We start from the raw sequence: 25098 nt of genomic DNA, 5'->3' as shown, positions 1-25098 counted from the left end.
AAAAAAAAAAAAAAAGACATCACCAACAGAGAATTAAACTTTAAATGATAAGAGTGATAAGAGAATGCTACAAAAAATTTAAAAGTTAATGATAATGACCCAACATGTGGTGGATAAACACAATTGCTCAGCCACCAATTTAATCTTCTACTTCAATCTTACCACAAATAAAATATACTCACAATGTGATCTAGTCAATACAATTATTCCAGGATGCATTTTGGGTAGTAAGCATTTACACAGAGACCAGAAAAAGTTAGAATCTCCCATATGGACAGAACTTTAAGGCATTTTCGATAATAGCAAAAATACAAAATACCCCCAGAGCATTGTTGGCAAACTGTATCGCCTAGGTCGCATTTTGGATATTTTGTATTTGAGTAAAGATATACAACACATTGTAGGTATTTTAATATGTGCTCGTCGTATGTATGTAACAATGTCAAACATTGGCCAAATTCAATGATAGCATGAAACATGTGCAATGACTTCCCGTATAAATCTTGCACTAAGCAATTTTAGCTATCCAGATCAAATATGAGATTTTACAAACTAATTTAGTAAAATTTCCTAAAGCATTGGAAAGATGTATGAACCTTGTGGGTTTCTTCATCTGGTCTTCTTTATTGATAGTAGTAGTTATTAGTTTCAATTTCAACCATCCTGTCTTCAAAAAAAAAAAGGTTAATATTAAATTAAATACATTTCGGGAACGGTTATTATTATTTAATTTACTATGATTAATATCAAATGTCTTTACAACATTAGGTTTTAACACTCTGTTTCAATTTAAAGTACTACCTATAAACTCTATATATAATTTAGAAGGGGGTATCCAAGACCGTACAGAGACATTACGCTAAAGGGATGAAAGTTTAGCTAAGCCTATTTTTTATGCAATATAAATTAGTTTTATCATAGTCCTCAGCTGACCTTTTTATTTTTAAAGAACAAATGTGAATGAGTCAACATTCCAGATTACCGATCAAGACTAACAGCCTTAAAACACAATCAGTTAAACAACTTTAGCGAAGAAAATACTGAACGTAAAGAATTCTCAACCTCACACACCTATCTTATACGTTGCAATGCTTTAACCTGAATTATATTTACTGAGAGCAGTTCCCTTAATTCAGTGTAGTATAGACTTCTAAATTCTCTTATTAAGACATCCTTTTTCAGTACGAACATATTGCCTAATAATTTATTTCCAAAAACCTTAAGGTGTTGTTCTTCCTTTAGTGTAATCCACATTTTGCATCCATACAAAACAGTGGGAAGAAAAATAGTTTGTAAATTCTAACTTTTAAGCTTTTTGATAGAAGTTGCAAGCTGAGCTAAGCCATTTCAAAATTGAAAAATAACAAGCATATCCTGCCTTCAACCTCACTTTTAATTCCTCAACAATTTTGTTTTTTCTAGTTACCGTAGAACCCAAATACTTAAACCTATCTACCTGGTCAAATGCATTTCTTCCTATCTCTATATCACCAAAATTGCTTCCATTTCTACTGCTAACCACATATTTTGTTTTCTCTGTATTTATTTTGAGACCTAGTTCCTCATAGAGTTTATCAACATAGTTGTATTTCATCTTATAGTTTCCTTCTTCTCGCCCAATAATACCGAATCATCTGTAAAGTTAAACCTTTTTCGGTATTCATCACACTTTTAATAACATATTCTAGTGCTAGATTAAATAAGATAGGTGATAGAGAATCACCTTGTTTTAAACCCAATCGAACCTTGACTTTTCAGAATAATGATTAACGATTTGTGCGTTATTAAACGTTTCGGTCAAGCACCTCCATACTAGGACATACAGCATATAAGGTACCCAAATTCAATTGATGAAGTAAATGGGTAAATACCACCAATATTTAATTTTATAAATTCTGTATCATTATCAAAACTGATATAATTGTCATCCACAATAACAAATATAAAACTAAAAACGATCTGATTCTGAAGATATTAAGTCACCATTAATGTACAAACAATGACCTTTATTCAAAGACAATACTCACATTGTACCCAAAAAATAAAAATAAGTTTAATTCCCTAATATAACAAGGACAATACTCACATTGTACCTAAAAAATAAAAATAAGTTTAATTCCCTAAATATAAAATTAGGAAGCCTTCATCCTAAACAAACCTAATATACTGAGTACTATGCATTTATTTTTTACCTGATGCCTCCGGAGCATATCTAGACCAAGCAACATATCCATGGGCTGTTCTTCTAACACTGAGAATGAAGTTGTCAAAAAATCATTTTCTATTGCCACCTGCACCATATGTATCCTTCCAATAATCCTCTGAACACCAACACCTTAAAAAAAAAAATGCATAGTTAAAAATATAGGTTTATGAGACAAACCTTTTATAGGTTTAAATTAAAAATTTAAATATGTTTATAATTAGCTAGCAATTACGTTAGGATGTTCAGAAAATTTTAAATGAATAATGGTCATTATAAAAAAAATTATAATGAGATGTAAGGCTTAGAAAGTTGTGCCTTTTTAAGAAATAGGACGTTTTAAGGAATTAAGATCCTTAAAGTTGCATAAAAATCTAAAATAACAAAAATTTCTATTCAAACCAATGGGTTGAAACTAAAAATATTCTATATATAAGAAGATGGTCAGGGTTGCGGTCAAAGTCTTGTATTATTAGTAACGATATGTGTCATTCTAATTTTACTTAGTTATTCCTAATTTAAATTATTATATATTATTATTATTATTATCATATTTCTTTATCTTTCTCTTATCTTTTTTCATTTTTCGTCATATATTTATGTATATTTCACGTATTTTTATAAAAATTTTTACTCTTGCCATTGTTACTTATTTTTATTCTTATCATTGTATCTTATCGTTGTATTTTTATTCTTATCATTGTATCATTTTGTATCTTTTTAGCCCTGATGAAGCCCTCCAAAGTGGGGTGAAACGTCGGAAAATAAATAGTTGTAAACTATTTTTGTTTCTCCTTTGACCGCAACCCTGACCATCTTCTTATATATCAATTTTTACGCTCAACTATATATACATATATAAAAATATTCTAAACTGCTATAACTTGTAAGGCCGAGTAATGATTTCATCCAATTGATCAGTTTCTTTAATTAAGGATAAAATAAAATTAATAAAACCAGGAGGGATAATGATCTTAAATTAATCTGAATTATGAGATATTGTGTTGAATGGACACGTACTTTTGCCTGATCAAAATTTTTATAGACATATTTATTAGCCTTCGGTAAATGCTGTAATATTAATAACTTAAGGAATGAATCCCTTAATATTATTGATGTTTAAATAAATGAAGGAGGCGGTTGGGGTTGATCTCCTGGATTTCATTAACAATATTTCCATTATATTAAATAAGTAAATAACAATTATAATGTAAAGCATATAATTATGATGTTTTCAATACAACTTCTAAAAATTTTAGTCATACCTTTAGCTATTCCAGCCCACCTTGTGTCAACTAATCTCATGATATTAACCCTTTCAGCGCAGGCAGCAGACATGATTGTGGTTTGAGCACCTATTAAAAAGAATTATAAACTATAATAATCATTTTACAACCTTTCTGTTCAAATATAACAGTGAAAAGCCTACTTTTCAAAAAAACATAATTCCATCAAAATCATTCAATACGACAGCAGGGAAAGCTCAAAGATCTACATTTAGAAATTATAACAATAAAATCACAATTATGGCTTTAAAAAAAAAAAAAACATGAGTAATTAGATTATACCAATGCAGGAAAGTATATCTAATAATACATGAACAACAAATAAATAAATGAGGAAATTGTGATTTCAATTGAAGAGGAAATATGTATGTATGTAGAGAAACAAAAATGTCATTCAAAAAAAGGAAAAGTATTTGTATCTTTTTTTTTTTTTTTATTACCCCCTACCTGACCATTTCTGATGTAAGAGGAAGTTATCCTACAGGTTATCGAGCTGTTCTAACCAGAGTGGTAACCACCATGAAATAAAAGTCAACATGCTGCAGGCTCGAAGTTCCTAAGGTGATGCCTTAACACATTCGGCCTCCACTACCTTGAAGCACTAAGACCTTTTTTTATCCCCTGTCTGATCATTTCTGACATACAGAATAGCTATCTACAGGTTACCACCCTATTGTAACTATAGGGGTAAGTCTTCATTCCGTTGGACCATCACAAAATAAAAGTGGGATCTTCCCAAGCTAGATCCAGACCACCATAGCTGCAGACTTGAAATTGCTATGGAGATGCCTTAACATATTCAGCTACTGCTACCTTGAAGCACTAGAATCTGTTAACATTTATGCTCTGAAGCAATGAAAAAAATACCATAAAATACAAACTAATAAATTGGAACCACATTGGATTGGATGGGAACCTGTGGATTTCCCCATAAATTGAAATTTACTGCGACACAGCAAATATTAGGAAAAGTCTTCGTACAACTCCTAGTTTTACTGAGTTACAATGCAGCTAACTAAATGGTTTATAATGAGGGTAGGATGAGAAGGCCAAATTCACTCTCACGCAGAGATAGTGACCACTTCGTCCAGCCCCCTAGGTTGCAATCACCCACTGGTCCTCTAGGATGAGGGTACAGGACTGACTCCCCTCACCTGTCTTGATGTATAAAATTGGAAATTTTATACTGAGCATTTTTTTTTTCAAGTAAAGGCAAGTTTTTTCACTTCGTACATAAATCCAAAGCTTACCTACATTCAAAATAAGGTACTCCCTGGAAATAATTTATGTAGGAAGCCTCAAATTCGCATTCACCACCTTCAAAACATGGCAATATCAAAACTTTCCTGATAAACGGCTCTTTCCTTTCTGCTTTACTACCTAGACTATCATTTCCTAACAGGGGTCACTGAGGGGAAAAGGGATTCTGGTGGTTTGCAAACTTCCAGCAACAAGATAAACCTACTGTTCTTAGGAATACATCCGAATGAATGAAAACCAGGAGTGAATTTTGCCTTTATTGTGTGGAGGAAACTAAAGAAGAGCTAAAGGGGAATTTGGCGAAGGTAGGCAGAAAGCCAGCCTCCTACATGATACCAACATCTGGCCATAGTGAAACAATAAGTTTATAGAGGTGAATAGCCTCAAAATTTTTATAACACTCAAATTAATTTACATATATACAAAATTAATTGATATCGATATGATGAATTATAGAGGATTGTACAACTAAAAATGACTACGATTACCTGAATCAATAAAAGCTTTGACAGGATAACCATTGACTTTGCAGTTAATGTACAACATCACAACAGTACCAAATGTTTCTGGGTTGTACTCCATCGCAGCTTCCATATTAGCTTCAATATTCTTCTGTTTAATTTCTTCAGCAATCAATCTTTGAGCCTCAACATCAAATGGATGAGCCTGAATCAAAAAATACATAATAAAAATGAGTATAAACTAAAAATTATCTAATGCAAATGCTGTTTCTAAATATTAAATTAATTTTCAATTAAAGGAAATCAGTAAGTAAAAAATTTATAACAAATAACCTAAAAACTTAATTCATATAATGTGTCATGAAACTTGTAGGGCCATGTATAATTGGGTAGTTTCCATAATACTTCTTTATTACTTTCATTGACCTACATATGAAATATATAGTAAGAGGAAGTATCACGATTGAGAAAATTTTTTAATTAAAATTTTCAATGGAAATAAATTTTTTGAGGTCCTCCGAGTCCAAATAACCAATGTTTGCAAAATGGTCTCAGCGTGTGAACAGCCTTGCTCAAAAACTAAAATTATAGATATATGAAACATTTCATCGGAAGAGCCACTTACACATTTTTTTAAGGATTTTTTCATAATGGCTATTACTATTTTGATTACATGCTAAATCAAAGTACAGTTTACTGGTATTTAACATCAGATAGGATAGTTCTCATTGAAATACACCTTAAATGACAAATGTTTAAAAAATCTTTCTCTTGTAAAAAATAACTTTAATTTTGTTTATTTGATACAAATGACCATTTCTCATTGTTAGAAGTAATAAACAATGGACAAATAATTCTTAAAACTAAAAGTACTTATAGTAGAATAAATATATTAGTATGATAATAAGAAAATACCTGCATCATTCTTATCCTTTGTGCTTGTCTTCTTTCTCTTTCAACCATCTGTTCTTTCAGAACTTTAGCGAATTCCTCTGTGGAAATGAAATTTCTTGAAAAAAAAAATCTTGTTCACAATACAAAAATTAACACAACTTAATACATAATTTAAACCAATTAGCTGAAGAACTATGATTCAGCATAGTAGCAACAAACCTAATCTTCCACTTTCAAGGGCATCAGCTAAACGAGGATTATTTTGTTTTAGCAATGCAAGTTGATCAGGATTAGCTAGAAATAGATCTCTAACATGAGCAGGATCATCTGCTGGTCCTACAGTAATGCCAAGACGGGCCGCCGATGGTACTTCGATTCCGCTGAAGTCAAAATTGATTCCTCCACCCCCTAAATGGAAATTAATACAACTATATAAAACTTATTTTAACTTCAATAACGTTATTTCACGACAAGATTGAATTATAAAATAAATATACTGGAGGAAGATAGTCCGGGTGGTGATCAATAAAGGTTTGAAAACAGTAACAAAAAACTACTGATTGTTAATCAACGTTTCGCCCCACTTTGCAGGGCTTCAGGCCATTCAGGCTGATAAGAATGGTGTTTCTTTATTTCTTTACCATTCTTATCAGTCCTGCAAAGTGGAGCGAAACGTTGGTTAACAATAGCTTTTTTGTGACTGTTTTCAAATCTTTATTGACTGCCACCTGAACTATCTTCCTCCAATCTATTTCAAATGGTCAACTATCTTCTTCTAATATAAAATAAATATTTGTAACAAACTGTCAAATAACATTTTCAAAAATTTGTGCATTCACAAATTCATTAAATGAGTAAAATATTGCTATCACATTCTATCAATTAAAATAAATTAATAGAAATTTTTAATTTGAACTTTAAAGATATTTAACTAAATGTTGAACTGAAAAATTTAAAAACATGACTTTGCATAACAACACCTAGTTCTATGATTGCTTAATCACATTTTCAGACCTGTTACTTAAATTCGAACAATGTAAATAATAAAAAAATTAAATTTACCACCATGAATACTTGTGCTGGGTCCCCCCTGCCCCATGTGTTGAAGTATAACAACATCACCATCCTTGATGCCATGTCTTTTCATTGACAATTTATTATCCAGGAGGGGTTTACCCTCATGAACGATGAGAATATCTCCTGCTGTAAAACCTGACTCAATTTCACAAAATATCTTGAAGTTTTCCAGTTCTAAATCTTCACTCACGTCTAAGACGAAAATTTCGTCCGCCAATGTAGTAACAGTAACTTTCATAATTGCTTAGTTTTCTTCTATCACTATCTTCTTTGGAAGAGAAAGTAATTTGTCATACTATTAGGAAAATGCATAGAATTAGAACTGTTGAGTCAACAGATCATATAACCTACTCCTAGTTTAACCTATACAGTACCAAAACAAAACTTGTCATGATCCCAGCCTTCATAACAAGTTCTTATAATATGAGAAATTATTAATATGAGGTTATGAACTTTCCAAAATTTTGTATCATTAACAAATATTTATTAATTGCATAATTAGTGAATCGGAAAATCATTATAAATACAAAAGGCAAGCTCAGTGTAAGGTATGTTACTCACATTTTACGAGTAGTTATAAAATTTAAAAATTATTACTATCGTTTAGAGAATTGAATAAATTTAGATAAGCGAAAATAATGGACCATTATATTCACTACAATTTTATATAAACTGTAATCTAAAACCAGTAACAGCTGTCAATTCTCTCCCCTCCCCCTCTGCTGTTGACAATCCTTATTGGCGGTTCGCTTAAAACATTTTAAGTGAAAAATAATTATTGTAGTATACCCTATATTCTTTCAACATTTATAGTATCGTTGAAAAATCGTGATATATCTTTATTTAATCGTTTTCAGACAGTGATATTAATCTAAATGCAAACTTTTATTTTAATCTATTAGATATGTATAATTGCAATTAAAAATATTGCACAATTCCAATTTTGATTTCACTGAAATTTATTGAGAAATATCATGATCTTATCAGGTCAAATCCAAATCAAGGCTAATAGGGCAAGGCTAGGTCTTGGATGAAATCCCAGCTATAAATAGAATAAGGTCCAGTTTGCTAAAACAACTTGGGAATTTAAAAACAACATCAAACTTTAAAACTAAATGAAAATCATAAGAACAATGATCTGGAATAGAACAATGGTGAAGAAAATAGTCATAAAAAAATATGAATAAGGAATGATATAAATACAGTTTATTTTCATAATCTTTATTTATAAGAACAACAAAAATAACTTCACTCTTTGGCAAAACATCAGTAACAATAAAATGACCAGATAAAATGACTTAGACCCAAAAAATAAGCTTACATATCAGATTTGTTTTCAAACAGGAATGATACATTTACCTATTTATAGTCAAATAAATAAAAGCATAAATAACATTTGTAAAATCTCATTCAAGTATGTACACCTAAATTGTTCGTACTAATTTGTTCGTTTTTTCTTCTTTTCTTCTTAATTATCAGTGAACACCTAACTTCTTTTTAAGAGATTCAGGCATTTCAGGTGGTGGTGGTCGTGGGATTCCAAGGGTTACTTTTACAAAGTCATAAATAAACCACTGAGCAGCAGTCAATGTACCAATCATGATAATACGAGGTCCTAAACCTTTCCACATTCCCATCAAACCAATTTTTTTGGCAACATCAATAGCTGTTGATCCTTTTTCCTGGTTTAATTTCGATACAAGTGTATCTGCAGGATGTGAAACAATAGCACAAAATACACCAGCAATATAACCAGCTGCGAATGTCACAACTAACTGCTCCCCTTTAGTACAATCAGCCCTTGGTTTTGGAACTACATACTTATATAAGAGTTCTAAGGTCCTTTCAAAGCAAGCGAATTTCATCATTGTATAAGGGATCTGCCGACACCACAGAGGAACCAAAGACTTAAAAAATGCTGTCATGCCTTCTTCACCATACATTTTTGGCATAGCCTGCCTTAAAGTATTGGCGAAGCCTGGTGTGGTTTGAATTTTAACTTTAGCTGCCTCCATAGGGCTTAATGCTATATCTGCGATGAATTCAGCTGTAGCTGATGCAGCCAAATACAAACTTGTTCTCCAGACATAAGAATTTTCTTCGCCTAAAATGTTGGAATAGATGACTTTAAAATATTCATAAAATCCAAATTTACATGCTCCTTGCATTGAATATCCATAAAAAGTAGGTGCCCAACCCTTGGCAAGACCTCTTGTACCTTCATCTTGAACTGTGACTCTAAAACCATTAAAGAGATTTTTATACTTAGCTGGATCTACTTGAAGACGACATTTAACTAAATCAAGTGGTACAACCATTGTATGAGTTATACCACATGATAAAATACCTCCTAATCCGCACAAAAGAAAATACTTATCAGATGCATATTCACAAGATTCGCCGGGCTGAATTGCAGCTGCAGCTATATTACGTCCTGGAATGAGTTCTTGACAATCTTCATATCTGATAGGGGCTTTATATTCTGAGTTTTTGCAAATATCTCGAACAGAGGGGAACATTTTTGAGAGGAATTCCAAAATTAGATGAACCAAAAAAATCTCACCGTGCGCCCACGGACACCACCACCACTGAACTGGGCCGACAGAATAGAGAAAATTTACGTCAACTGATTAGACACCCTGAATAGTTTCAAATCACTTTCAACTTCTTTACAATTTTATTCTAATAGAATTAATAAAATTTCATATTTAATCACAGAAATATATTAAAAACCAATAAGCCAAAAGAAAATCATTCTATATATTTAATCGAAATAAAGGAGGGAAGGAATTCAAATTTTTTTTACGATGAGAATAGTTAATGGTGATGATACAAGGACATGAAGAATATCATTTTAATTCAATATTTAAAATTATTTTAGATTCACCAATTTGAAATTTTTGTTGTTTTTTTTATTACAGATGTAAGCGATTAATCGAAAATTCAGCAGTCTGATTAAGTATCCTGAACTTGACTCAAAGCAAGTCTATTATTGAAATATATAATATATTTCTAAATTGTCTCGTAAGTTTTTTAAAATCATGGCACAAGCATATTTTTGTGTACAATAAATAACCTAACAACTTATCGTTTTTAAAATAAGAAAATTAACGTTGTTCATTTTAGTTATTAATTTACTGTTATTTAATTTTATTAAGTTTTCTTTTTATAAAGACTCAAGATTTTAAATGATACATGTAATAAAATGTTTTAAAGAATATTATTGCTTAGACCAATCCGAATTTAGCTTGATTTATTTGAATAGAAAATAGCTCAATTGATTAAAAATGAATTGAGCGAAAGTTCTTTATTTTTTTCTTCAGTTATATGTTCATATATTTTATGGAAATTATTATGTTTTGTAAAATAATAGATAAGGTTTTATATGTGCAAAATTTAAATTCCTCTTATGAGTAGCAACTTAATGTAACTTCCATATCTAGATTATATCACTCCTTTTTTTCATAATAAATTCATCAGTATATAATTGAACCATGCAGAAGTCCTGTAAATACAGATTCTATTTTAAAAGTATATCATTATTAAAACATACGTGTTTTGAAAACTTGCCATTTTAAGAACATCATGGCCTTTTTAAATTGTTTGATATAAGTGAAGATTTACTTTTAAAACCCCAGTTTAATTCTATATTGAGAAAATTACTAAAATTGACATGTGAATTATTATATAACAGTCTGTTTCTTCTTAATTTTGATTAAATTGTACACTTGGGGCTTAAGGAAGACAGAGGGCCTTAAAATAAAACAATTTAATATCTTGATAGTGATATAATTAGAAATATTAACTGTTTATTTTATGTATGAAGAAAGCCCTGCAAAGTAGGACTAAATGTTGATGTTTAATTTTGTACTATCTAAGTTACTTTTTGTCTGCATCCAGACCACCTTCCTTCATTCATCATATATGGTCAATCAATTATCTTCCAATAAATTTATTTTATTTTGGAAGAAGATAGTTGACCGTATGAAGTAGGTTACAGGAAGATAGTCCGGATGACGGTCAATAAAGGTACAAAATAGTCTTTTCTACCATTTTGTACCTTTATTGAACACCACCTGGACTATCTTCCTACTATTTTTATTTTATGTTTTTGAGTTCGGGAGTTTAACACAGAAAATAATCACCATAATCATTTCAGGCTGATGACCATCATGATTTTTATTTCTGTATACTGTTATTACAAGCAACATTATAATTGTTGCTTTGAGGGACTGATTTATTTTGTTTACTAAACCTCCAAAAACAATTACAAATTTCTAGCATGCAGATACAAAGACACTTAATAAAAAAGTCCAAAATATTAATATGAGTATTTTAATTAATAAATTACATCTTATAAAAAATGAATTTAAAGAAATCAAATTTACACTTGAGGCATGGCCTTGTGGGATAAAATCCAAAATTTTTTAGGAGACCCAAAAATATGCCTAATACAGGTAATTTAAAAAAGTTATTATTGAACCAGTAATTTTCAAACTACAGCAGAAATATATTTGTAAAATACTCTATTATTCCAAATATTTTTTTTTAAAAATCAAATAAATTTTATTTTATCCATTTTTCCCGGGAAATTAAAAAAATAAAATAAATAATAAACCATGAAATAACTCAAGAATATACAAAAGTTTTCCTATTTTAATTACTAAACATTAATACAAACAATTATATAAAAAATAAATAACAAAAAAAATTATGTAATTTTCCAGGATGTATCTTTTTGTAACAATTGCTAAAAAGTGTTTCCATTTTTTTTTTTTTTTTTCTATACATGGAATATTCCTATGAAGATCTATTTGCTCCTGCGAGGGTCTATTTTGATTTATTTCTATTGTTTAAAGATTTTTAAGGTGAATATACCATAAACAATAATAAAAAGGCTTCACCATATTTCACCAAATATGTTTGTATTTAAAATAATATTTTGATTATAAAATCATATTAATTCACAACTTGTGTTATTTAATGAAACCGAGTCCATTTTTCAATATGCTTCAAAAGTGAAAGATTCAATGAAAAATATACATTTCATGAAATATTGTTGAGCCATGAAATATAGTTTTTTTTATTGTAGGGATTTGTCAACTTTTGAATATCAATTCCAACTGTGAATGTAAAATTAGATTGGATTTAAAACATTTTGAAGGGGAAATTCTGTACCATCATAAACAGCTAAATAAAAACATTTTAAAAAATGGATTTATCCTCTTTTATATCTGGAGACCTCATACCACTTAAATGCAATTGAGTATTAGAATTAGTTCAGTGCATTTGTTCTTTGAATTTTTTTTTTTTAAATTCTGGATCATTTAACTGTTTTCTTATTATAATCATGGTTCACTTTAGCTCATGGGATTAATTACTGTCCAACTCTGGATGATATTCATAACTGCTAACTGCAAATAGAATAGTAGTTAGTGATAGCTTGATAATTAAGAAAAAGGTAACATGATAATTAAGGTAATGTGACTCATCATTTTTTACTTAAATTTAAAAGATAAAGATCACGCTTTAATGATACATCATGTTAATGTTAATATTATAATATCATCAGTATATATGGCACTTCTTATACAAAATGTATCCTCATTTAAAGGAAGGAGTATAAATTTAATTAATATTTTTAATCGATTCCAAAATGTGTACAAGAAACACTTATTCACATCATAAATATCTGGCTCAACCTCACTTAAAATAGTATTCTACAGAATACCTTATAAACTTTTTTAGTGGAAGGGTAATGCGGTATAAATATTATATTTATAACTATTTTTCCTTATCTATGGTTTTAATATAATCATTCTCTATAATTATATTTTTCAAAAGATCAACTGAGTTACATGCATAAATGGATATGTGTACTAACTGATCACCTAAGCCTTTGTTAAATTTTAATATAACACTAATGAGATATGGCCCATTTATAGTGCTGATTGGAATACATTAGACAAGTTCTATCCAAAATGACGGATAAAATCTCTGAAAAACAGAGAACCTAAACATATGAAAATAAACACAGAGATAATACATAAAATAAAATAAATTTTGGGACAATACACAAAGTAAAATAAGATATAAAAAGTAAAGCACGAGATTAAAAATAAGATGAAGGAACATATAAAACATAAAAAATAATTTTTTTCTCAACCTCACACCCAACTATCTCCAAGATTTTATTTAGTTTCAACAGTACTACATAATTTAAATATTTTTGTTTATTCTGGAAGATATATTTTAAATACCATAATTTTTATTATTAATCATAATAATACAATGTTAATTGCATCTAGTGCATTTGGGGTGCAGAATGCAGATTGTAGTTTTGACTACAATTTTTGAAATTTCAGTTAAAATCTATTGTTACTCGTCACACAAGAGTTTATCCTCAAATCTAAAGTAAAACTTTACTGGGCCATGATGGCTGATTAAACTGAGTTAAAGAGAAGATATTAGTTAAATTAGTAAACCAAACAAGGAACCTTCCACAGTATCAGCTATAATCCATTTTCCTGGTGTGATATTTTCAATTATATATCTTTCTTCCTCAAGTAAATAAAATTGTTACAAGTAGATGGTCTGGGTAATGGTGAAGAAAGGTAAAAAATAACAGAAAAGTTATTCATTAGTCAACCAGTTAATGGTTAATGTGGTTAAATATTAATAAAGTTTTTCAGGTGGCAGTCAACACCTGGACCATCTTTCAAAAATTAATCCTGTAAGGTCACCCAATAATTTTCCAATGTAAATGAAAGGAATTTGATTGAAGTTGATGAATTGACAGAAAGGGAATAATTTATAAAATTCATATTTCAATCAATGATGAAGAAAAAGTATAACTATCTTAATATTAACTTAGTTACTTAACATAGTACAATCAAACTGTATACCAAAAACAGGTCATTGGGTCACCATTGTTTTACTTTTAAATGGTAGACAATTTTGAGTTAATTAAACCTTAGTTAGTACTGAGACTGGTGCAAGTGACCCTTAAAAATATATTCTAAATCTATAAGGTATAGTAAATGAAAATACCTGATGTGTATCCAACCCCATACTGGGCACATTTGTGGATCCAACATACACTTATCCCTTTCTTTCCTTTGATTAGGGTTGGGCTATACTTGTACGGGGTACAATTTGCAATAGACTTGATACTTCGGAAATTCTGCTCTTTTTCCATTAAACTTTATTAAATTTTTGTCTAGTTTATCTTATCCAAGAATCATGTGGAAAATCGTGATATGTAGTTATAATATTAAAATTAATTAAAAGTTTTTGCTCTTTCCAGATGTATTGATTTCATAACATGTCAGATTGGGATACTTAAAAATTTATTCACTAACTATTGCCATTAAAAAAAAATTAAAATATTTGTTGTGAGTGGAGAGAATTCACGAGGAAGATTCCAGGGGGCACACTTCTGTTGAAAAATTTATTTCAAGTTGTAATACCAGTACTGATCTCAACCAAAGGAAGTTCAAGACTTGGGCCGTTAGCTGAGTGGGTTGAGCGACTGCCTCATACATGTAACAGTGCCTGTCCGAATCTGGCTTGAGGTTCGACTTTTGTTTCTGTGATAGTCCCGTGAAATGAAAACTTGATCCCCACCATGGTAGAGAGTAGGTTGGTTATCTCTAGTAACTCCTTCCCTCCTCCCATATGTCAGAAATGACCAGGAAGAGAGGGTCAGGACTAAGATACTATTTATTAATAAAATAACTAAGACTGTCTTTTTATTTCTTCAAATAATATCCTCTAATTCCTCACTCCTCTCTCATTCAAAAAATTCTCATGTACCTATACAGTATTTATAGGTTCCGTTTGTTGACACACAATAAGAAGAAAATAAATATTTATAATCTTTATTTTTAATATATACATACAAAAATATAGCTATATATCATATTAATATATATATAAAATCAAAACAACAAATCCCCAAATACAAAATATTTCTTTTTAACAATTATTGGAATAGATTAGGAATGTTGATATTGTTAAAAAAAAAGTATTTCAAAACAATCTCAAGTATCCTATTATAAACCAACCCAATAATATTGCACCATTAAAAAGGTATAATATTTTTGAAGAAAAAAAAACTACTGAGCCAAATCAGTATTTACGGTAATCTATTTGAAGTCTATGCAAAACTGAATTAAGTAATAACTATGAAGTTATTAGTTATAACTTATAACTAAGTTCTAAATCATTTCAGACCAAGTTTGGCTATTGAAAATCAAAAAAATCATTGAACACTTTTCTCTGCAATAACATAATCTATACTATTTCTATTTTGAATAAAACTAGTTAATGAAAATTGTTGGCCAATTTATTATAGTTCTCCATCCAGCAACATTTAGCAATCAATCAATTAAAATGGAGATAATCAAGCTTCATAGGTGGATGCTGAGACGTTTCCTCCATGGCCTGTCCAGTTTGTATGAATAAACTTGCCAGGCTGGCTAAGCAGCTCGTATGTATGAGCTCCAAAATAGTCCCTTTGAGCCTTTAAAAAACAAAACAAAAAAAAGTTATACTAAACTGATAATTCATTAACATAAACAGGATTATCCTAACTTTACAACTGTTCATACAATCAATTGAAGCCACAACAAATTTAACTTCAGTATTCAAAAGAGCATCTGATGTTTTACAATCTTATTTTAAATCTTTAGCCATTTCAAGTGCTTATTATTATTAAAAAAATATTGGAAAAACATTACACCAAGTGGATTAAAAAATGCGACTAAAATTTTATAAAGCCTACACAATAGTACAACCCAAGATATCAAAATAGTTTTGTTGTAAGAATAGATAGTTAATGATGACTAAATGTTAAGAAATTAACTGTTATTTAATTTTTTATGTGAATTTTTGAACCTTATCCATGCAATAGAATACATTATATATCTTGCTTACTGCCATATAGGATAAAGGGCAATCCATATTTATTCTTCTAAATTTTGACAGAGCACACAACACTAATTAGTCATCCAGGAAAATAAGTAAGCAAATACCTGAAGAAGATTAGCTGGAAGTCTTGCAGACCTCATGCCATCATAAAACGACAATGCTGATGAAAAAGCTGGAGTAGGTATGCCAAGGAGAGCTGCCTGGGCAACTGTTTGTCTCCACCCATTTGAACACTTTGAGATTTCTTTAGCAAACCAATCAGAAACCAAAAGGTTGCTAAGGTTAGGTTCAGCAATAAAAGCATTTCTTATTTCACCCAAAAATGAACTGAAACAATGATAAAATATAAAATTTATATTATCAAGAACCTATGATAGTGTTTATTACATTAAGAGGATGCATGAGGGAGGGGAGAAAGGGTAGATGTAGTTAGAAATAAAAAACACATTAATAAGTCTTGCAATGTGGACCAAAATATTTTCATACATAATGTGCTGAGATTTTGGCCTATATGCCATATTCAGACTAAAAAAATATGAAAATATTATGAGAAAAATAAGAATAAATACAGTAGAATGTCATGGGTTAATATGTAAAAATACCACAAGATAGACAGTATAAAATTTCCTTTTTTATCAGTTTTATTTATTTCCTAATCATGACGATACTTCCCATAAATCTTATCTGTAAACGTATACAATGTAAACTATTAATCAAAATAAAGTACTTTTTAAGGCCTTACAAAATGTTTTTTATTATAATTTAACCACTTTAGTGACTCAAACAATAAACAAACTGTAACAGATCCTAGACAGTGAAGGTCTAACAGCTGGATGTAGGGTATTATTCAAGGTCAATTGATAAGACAATTTTAACTGCTGATAAGATATCAGAGGGTTAGCAGTTACTTGCTGATAACATAAGTAAAGCATCAAACCTCCACCATGGTATTTTAACTAATTATTTGAATAATGTCTTCAGAGCTTCAATGAATTAGATGGATATAGTAAATTACATTCCCTTTAAACCGCTATTTTAACCAAAAGAAATAAAAACAATGTCTATTAAGGTACAGAGGTCCTTATTTTCAAAAATTTTGTCTCTTACCATAATAAAAAGTGAAACAAATTTATGTTTTCACAAAGATGAGGAACATAGCACTGTTATTACTAACAGTACACACACAGATATAAAATTAACACCTACCTTCTAATAATACATCCACCACGCCACATTAAGGCTACTGATCCATAATTTAATTCCCAGCCATAATTTTTAGCAGCTTCACGCATCAGCATAAAACCTTGAGCATATGACACAATCTTTGAAGCATAAACAGCCTAGAAACAAAGAATTATTTGACTCTAAATCAAGCAACACTTCCATTACCCCACAACAAATTTTAAGAATAATTGATTGTATAATATATCAGAGGTTGTAATAAATAAACCTTTTAGAAACTGGAAATAAGGTTTTGTTAAACACATAATTAAACTAACTGAAAAGTAAAATAGGACAAATCAAAACATAAGGTAGTAGTAATGACAAAAGAATTAAACATATGATACTATTGGGTATTAAGATATTTCATCACATTCTCTCCCTCTTGATTTGAGGACATAGTCTTTCATAAATAATGGAGCCTGTCTGGTTCTAGTTGACCTTCAGAGTACCAGTTGAGGACTGGGTTGAGATTTGGCTGGATACAGAGCTCTTTCTTTAACGGCTGGTCATTTTTTGATTATTAAATAATTCCCTCCAATCCTGGGTGTTGCTGGTGTTGGAGTTCCTGGTCGATAAGTCCAATCTAGATACTTCGACTAGGGTGGTATCAGAAGTTGAGGGAATTTTCAGTGACTGGAAAATTTTCTTCAACCAGATTTCAATCATTCATTCCCGGTAGAGTAAGATGCCTAAGGTTTACAGTAGTCTCTTTGCCATTAGAGAGTTGTACAAATGCATAATCAGGGTTACATTCTAATATCAGTTTAAGAAGGAGCTCTGTCTTCAGCCAAATCTCAACCTAGCCCTCAACTCTGGTACTCCAAAGGTCAACTAGAACCAGACAGCCTCCATTATTTATGAAAGATGAAATATAGTAATACCCAATAGTATCATATGTTTTTATTTTTCTTAATTCTTTCGTCATTAGTACTACCTTATGTTTTGATTTGCCCTACTTTACTTTTGTGTTAACTTTTCAGTTAGTTTAAATATATATTTAATAAATTGTAATTAATAAGCCTTTTAGGAACGGGAAATAAGGCTTTATTAGACACATAATTAAACTAACTGAAAAGGTAACACAAGAGTAAAGTAGGGCAAATCAAAACATAAGGCAGTACTAATGACAAAAGAATTAAGAAACATAAAAACATACGATACTATTGGGTATTAAGGTATTAACATATTTCATCACAGAGGTCAAGCAAGACTATAGTCTTCTTCTTTGTTTTCTTTAAAAAAAAAAAAAGAAAACAAAAGAAAGATAGGTTTTGAACAATTACATCAATACAGAAATTCTCAAAAATACCTGTAACATATACTGTATTAGTATACAGTACAGTATGTTAGAGGTTTTTTAATTTGTTTTTTTGGATTCATTTATTTTCTGTATTTGAAGTATCTGAGTTTTGTTTAAACTTGTAAAAATGTATATTAACAGTAATTGTACCTTTTTGTTTATTATTTTTAGTTTACTTGCATTTGATTCTTTATCATTTTCTTCTTTTTTAATAAGAAGTCACCTTACGATTCATGATATGATAAATAGTTTTATTTTATATATTCAGTTAATTATTGTTGTTTATTTTTTTTTCAAATTCACTGTTATTTTGTATTTTGCTCTAAGGTTCTTAAGCATAATTTGACACTTGTAATATTATTCTAAAGGGATCAATTCCAGAATAAAGAATATTATTATTGTTATACAGTATACTCCTTTTTCATAGAAGTATTTATAAAAAATTATGCTATTTGCTTTATAGGATAAAAAACAACAGATATTCATTTAAAAAATGTATTTCTATTAACAATTTAACATAGCAAATACCTTTCAATGGAATGTAACACATATATGAATTCTTCTGGAATGATTTGTTACAAGCAGTCAAAAATAAATAAATAATAATAATGGAATAATATAACAGCTTTGGTTCGTTTCAGGGGTATTACATACCCTCTGTCTAGGTAATACAGATTTACAAGTGGAAAATTATTGCTACAAGTGTTACTAAGTTCCAAAATAATTGGAAATTTGCAGTAAAATTCAAATTACGTATTAGAATATCATCATGGATATTTACACTATTAACTGCACTAATAACTAGGCACATTAACTTTTAATGTGATTTTTCGGCCAACTTCTTTTTCAATGATTCAGGCATTTCTGGAGGTGGGGGTCGTGGGATTCCAAGAGATACCTTAACAAAATCGTAAATAAACCACTGAGCAGCAGTTAGAGTACCAATCATAATAATACGAGTTCCTAGTCCTTTCCACAATCCTACAAATCCAACCTTCTTTGCAACAGTAAGGGCTGAAGATCCTTTCTCTTGATTTAACTTCGATACTATAGTATCAGCAGGATGAGAAACAATAGCACAAAATACACCAGCAATGTATCCAGCTGCAAATGTGACAATCAGTTGCTCTCCTTTTGTACACTCAGCTCTCGGTTTAGGTACTACATGTTTATAGAGAAGCTCTACAGTTCTCTCAAAGCAAGCAAACTTCATCATTGTATAAGGAATCTGTCTACCCCACAGAGGTACTAGTGATTTGAAAAAAGCAGTCATTCCTTCTTCAGCATACATTTTTGGTACAGCCTGTCTCAATGTGTTGGCAAAACCAGGAGTGGTTTGGATCTTAACTCGAGCAGCTTCCATAGGGCTAAGAGCAATATCAGCAATAAATTCGGCAGAAGCTGATGCAGCCAAGTATAAACTTGTTCTCCATAAGTAGGCATTTTCTTCACCTAGTGAATGAGAGTATAAAACTTTGAAATATTCATAAAATCCAAACTTACATGCTCCTTGCATGGAATAGCCAATAAGTGTTGGTGCCCATCCTTTTGCTAAACCTCTTGAACCTTCTTCTGCAACAGTGACTCTAAAACCATTGAAGAGGTTTTTATACTTTGCAGCATTTACTTGCAAACGTGTTTTCACCAAATCTAAAGGAACCACCATTGTATGTGTGAGTCCGCAAGAAAGAATACCACCAACACTGCAAAGAAGGAAGTATTTAGTGGATCCATATTCGCACGACTCTCCTGGCTTAACTGCTGCCGCTGCTATTTTACGGCCCGGAACTAATTGTTGGCAGTCTTCGTACTTCAACATTGAATTCGATTCGGTGTTCTCATAGATATTTCGCACGGAAGAATACATAATAAGTTATTTAATGGCTAAAACACCAATACAGCATGAAAATCTAATTAGCCACTCCCAAACGAGCTTACGTAGCTGAAGATAACCAAACGTGGGGAGGTTACAAATCGATTTTTACAACTAGGTCACTACTCATTCAATAAATATACAGGAATAGAAACAACTGTTATCAATTAAATAATAATATTCATTATAACCAAATTAATTCATCACATATAATAATCAAGCAATAATTAAATTATTTTTTAGATTTTAATAATTTTTATTAATTAATTACATGAGTTAGTTGAGTGTCCTTGAAATTTTTTTAAATTCAATAGTCAGTATTTGAGTACTCAAGACACGATTTTAAAAATACCATTAAGAAAATAAATTGCTTAATTTATGAATGCATGAATCAAATAAGAAGTTTGATCATAAAACATGGTAACTGAAATTTTCCATGAATTGCAGTTTTGTGCATCATCGGCTTTTACAAGGCTGATTTCATGAATTGTTGAAAGAATAATTCGGAAATTCGTTTTCTTAAGGCAATAATGTTAATATTAATTTATGGTAAGTGAATACTGGTTCAAGGTAAAATATTTTAATTAAAAAACAATTTAACATTGTTAAAGTTTTCATTTTTGCAGGTACCATGTTATAAGGGAATGCCTCAAATAATTCCTTAAAATATCTAAATACCACAATTTTTAAGAAACCCAATTTATGACTTAAGATTTTTGGAAGCCATGAAGTCAGTTTTCATATCTGTATGATAAACAAGAAAGGTTTAAAATTGCTGTAATACCATGAGAAGGGAGGGAAGCTATGACAATTTCCCTCTACAAATAATCTTTAAAATCAAATTTCTGTGTTTGAGTGTTTAGGTAAATTAAATTGCACAAAAAGGCATTGAAAATGAGTTTTATCTTTAACAGCTACTTAACTTCAAAGGCATACCCAGAAATATAAACGTAAATCTTTGTCTGTATTACATTGGTTAAATAGATTATAAAAATCACAGACCTAATGCATCCAGTTTGCCAATCATTTAAAAATTGACTTCTCATATAAAAAATATGTTAAAATCTTAAATTCATTATGCGTTTAATTCAATTAGTTGAATGTTAAAATGAAAATATCTACCTATAAATTAAAAATATTTTGTAAAATCGTTGATAATATTTAGTACTAACAATATATACGTATTTATAATTATAATAACTAAATTGATTATAAGAAGAAAGCTGGAAATAAATTTTTAACTTTGTGTCCCCTAGGCCTAGAACTAGAGTGTTCCACTAAATTATTCAAACAATACACCATGGATAAAAAACATTTAATTTCAAAATGGTAAACATTGTTGGTTTCACAACTAGTGATTCTCACCATGGCAAGAATGTTGATTTAAAAATCCATAAATCTATTCAAAGAGGACTAATATTAACACAAGAAGTAACTTAGTTAATCCACAATTTTTCAATGGCGTAAGTATTAATAGTTAAAGATTAACTATTAATACTTAATGTGTACCAATAATTTTAAAAGGTGAAAAAAAGATGGTTCAAAAACAGGTGGAAAACCTAGAATAAATATGAAATAAGGATATGTAGGTTATATAAAAACATAAGTGAATTGAAATACAAAATAAAAAGGGCACAGAAAAGTAAATAAAACAAAAATAATCCTTACAGGTGATTAAGGTTAACAGTTAACACAAAATGTATTTTATAAGTAATGAAACAATAAGAAGAAACAGAATATAAGATAAGTGTCTAAACCACACAGTGAAGTAACTATAAGACTCTTATCACTCTGTATCAAGGCTCAATTTTTCTGGAGGTAATACTGTCTCTCGGAAAAGGTTCATATAAACACACATTTACATATATAAGAAACACAATAACAAATGGGAGTACTTTACATAACAAGGGCTAACATCTGTTTTATTTTATAAACAAAAGAAAAAAAAAATCATGTGGTTTAAAACAAAGCCAACTGGAAAGGCAAATATAAACAATTAAATTAAAAATAAAATAACTATATCTGGGCATGAATAAAATAAAATACACAGATAGTTGGAGTAAAAATGTATGTTTAACAGTGTTAATGAATCAGTCTCTAGGCATGCACTTTTATGCTGATAATGTCATTATTCCTTTTTAATTAGCCTAGCCGACACAACACCTTAGTTCATACAGAGCCTTGCCTCTCTCATGTCCTACCTTGTCCGCTGCCAAAGCCTAACAAAAGCTATACAAAACAAGAATCATAAAAGTTGATGAAACAAACTAAAAAAAAAAAGCAGCAATCTCTCCTCCATTCAGCAATGAGCTTTATATTCGTCCCCATTTAGAGAGACTAAGTCTCTGAAAAGTCTAAAATATATTTGGATTTGCAATGCCAAACAAAAAAAAAATACTCTCGATCATTGGGTTTTTGGATTACTTGTACTTCATTAGCAAATTCATAAACTTATTAGCATAAAAGAAAAGGGGAACATGAAAAAAAAATAGTTTTAGAATAACGAAAAGATACACCTTACAAAACTCTACTGGATATCATTTAACAGGAAAGTATCTACAATTATCACAGCCCTAAAAAGAAAGTGTTAGTTAAATTTTTAATGAAAATTATTTTCCACTAAATAAGATATCAGGATTCTTTTGAGTTCACAAGATTCACAAACAATGAATCCTTCTTCTTCTAAGGACTTTGATTATAATAATTTCAAGTTGAGAATGTCGGAACAACCTTAACGCATCATAAAATAAAAAAAAATAAACACATATTTAACAGTATAAGATAGTTTAAATATTTTAACTAACCTGACGGATAAATTCAATAAATTCTTTCTTATCTCCAGAATAACTTGGTTTCTTCTCATTTGATAACTTCTCACTTGCAATAGCTCTTTCTCCAATCATACTTGATAAACACCTAGTAATTCAAATCTGGCTTGTATTCGAAGGCATATAACAATCTAATTTTTATTACTTTAATTATATCTTGTAGTTGGCAGTCAATGTATTAAAAATAGAAGAAAGAAACTTGAAACCAAAATAAATGCAGATAACATAGTAAAAAACAGTGTTATTATAAAAACACCATGTTCTTCAACCAGTATAATTCAAATAAATCTTACCTCGAAAAAACACTTTCTGCAATTAGGGTCACAGGAACACCAAATTCAAGAGCTGCGATGGCAGTCCACTTGCCTGTTCCCTTTTGTCCAGCAGTATCACGGATTTTCTCCAAAAGATACTGTCCTAAAATGTTTAAAAATTTATACAAATAATTACTGGAGAATACTTCATCTAATAGTGAATGTTCATTTAGTATTTGATACAAAAATAATATTTCTTATTTTCTAAAATAATAACAGGAAATTTATTATTATATACCATCTGAATCCTTAAACTTGAGAATATCTCTGGTAATCTCAATTAGGAAGGAATTGAGTTCCGCTTTATTCCATTCATCAAAGACCTGGAAAAAAGATAATTGACTAACCTTGTGTCATCTTTAACAGCTAAAGGGTAAAAGATAAAATAAAAAATAATGTTTTAATACACAGTAATGTAATGTAAGACATTAATATATAAGATAGTGTAATGTAATGAATTAATATATAAGGTAATATATTAATATATAAATTTTATGAAAATTGCAGGTATTTAAAAAGTATTACATAAATAACATGGGTTTCCTCAGACTACTTCTCATTTAAATAAGGATCAAATCTCAAAAAAGAAATATCAAATCTGGATCATACCACCAATAGACCCTCAACCACCTTCAGTAAAAACAGCTTTTCTGAGAGAATAATATTAGAGCAATTCTAATGTCATAAATAGTAATTGAAACAAAATGAGAAACCCATAATTTGTTAAATTCTCAAACAATTATCTGAATATATATGATACATAAGACTAAATATATATACGTATTATATACTAGGAGAGTATTGGTATAATATCAGACAAGTTTTTACCTGAGACATTTCCGCATTAGAGAGGTTAAGTGCATCTTTCATGAGATGATATGCCTCACAAATTATTTGCATATCACCATACTCTATTCCATTGTGAACCATTTTAACAAAATGACCAGAACCACCGGTACCGACCCAATCACAGCAAGGATCACCATCCGCAAAAGCACAAATTGACTGTGAATATTTGATAACCACATCATTATTTAAAATAAAATAAAAATTTTAAAAATGTAGTTTTAATTTTATATATATTGTAATAATTTTAAAAAATATAAAAATAAAATAAAAAGAATCTGAATAGTTTTTAAACTTTATTTCAAATATGAAAGATAACTTGGGTTCAAATTAAGAACTTTACTCTTAAATGGATAATATAATTTATTCAAATTTAATAATATAAAAGACTCTTAATCTTATTATATAAAAAGAAAGAGAGAGACTCTTAATCTCAGGGCGTGTGTTTGCTAGACAATCAGAATACAGATACAATAATTTCTCTTAATTTAAATTAAAATCTATTTCACACATGTATCTATTATTATGCATACAAAACTAACCAAGCTCTATATACTAACGATCCTCCTTTGTTGATTCTTTGGCGCCTTCCTTGTTCTCA

At 29.8% G+C, this 25098-nt stretch overlaps 3 protein-coding genes, 1 long non-coding RNA gene and 1 pseudogene across 4 annotated transcripts in view; 1 reads left to right on the top strand and 4 right to left on the bottom strand.

The window, feature by feature from the left end:
- Positions 1-7883, bottom strand: part of rngo (DNA damage inducible 1 homolog rngo) — a gene marked incomplete in the record, with an annotated part of 13631 nt that extends 5748 nt beyond the window's left edge. Inside the window, 7 exon segments of the mRNA XM_067048203.1 lie at positions 2193-2335; positions 3469-3558; positions 5238-5415; positions 6126-6202; positions 6324-6512; positions 7167-7476; positions 7743-7883. Coding sequence (XP_066904304.1) covers positions 2193-2335; positions 3469-3558; positions 5238-5415; positions 6126-6202; positions 6324-6512; positions 7167-7419 — 930 coding nt within the window.
- Positions 7884-8386: 503 nt separating this feature from the next.
- Positions 8387-9793, bottom strand: LOC106684826 (solute carrier family 25 member 3). The gene has a single exon (XM_014427116.3). The coding sequence runs from the start codon at positions 9698-9700 to the stop codon at positions 8657-8659; it is 1044 nt and encodes a 347-aa protein (XP_014282602.1). The 5' UTR covers positions 9701-9793; the 3' UTR covers positions 8387-8656.
- A 5252-nt stretch (positions 9794-15045) lies between these two features.
- Pgd (phosphogluconate dehydrogenase) overlaps positions 15046-25098 on the bottom strand; it is a 14996-nt gene continuing 4943 nt past the window's right edge. Inside the window, exons 5-11 of the mRNA XM_014427073.3 lie at positions 24480-24656; positions 23890-23974; positions 23631-23754; positions 23314-23425; positions 17319-17452; positions 16217-16439; positions 15046-15705 (exon numbers count right to left, since the gene is read on the bottom strand). Coding sequence (XP_014282559.1) covers positions 15586-15705; positions 16217-16439; positions 17319-17452; positions 23314-23425; positions 23631-23754; positions 23890-23974; positions 24480-24656 — 975 coding nt within the window. The 3' untranslated portion in view covers positions 15046-15585. The remainder of the gene's footprint in view (positions 15706-16216; positions 16440-17318; positions 17453-23313; positions 23426-23630; positions 23755-23889; positions 23975-24479; positions 24657-25098) is intronic.
- Positions 19118-20606, bottom strand: LOC106684802 (solute carrier family 25 member 3 pseudogene; annotated as a pseudogene).
- On the top strand, positions 20732-24483 carry LOC136795960 (uncharacterized). Its single transcript, XR_010843661.1, has 3 exons — positions 20732-21058; positions 21136-22327; positions 24159-24483. It is a non-coding gene; the product is annotated as an uncharacterized lncRNA (long non-coding RNA).

The sequence above is a fragment of the Halyomorpha halys genome, unplaced genomic scaffold (assembly GCF_000696795.3).
Source record: "Halyomorpha halys isolate HHAL.00 unplaced genomic scaffold, Hhal_1.1 Scaffold30.1, whole genome shotgun sequence".
NCBI classification, from domain to species: domain Eukaryota; kingdom Metazoa; phylum Arthropoda; class Insecta; order Hemiptera; family Pentatomidae; genus Halyomorpha; species Halyomorpha halys.
The sequence above is the reverse complement of the archived record's forward strand: the minus strand, read 5'-3'. Positions and strand labels throughout refer to the sequence as shown.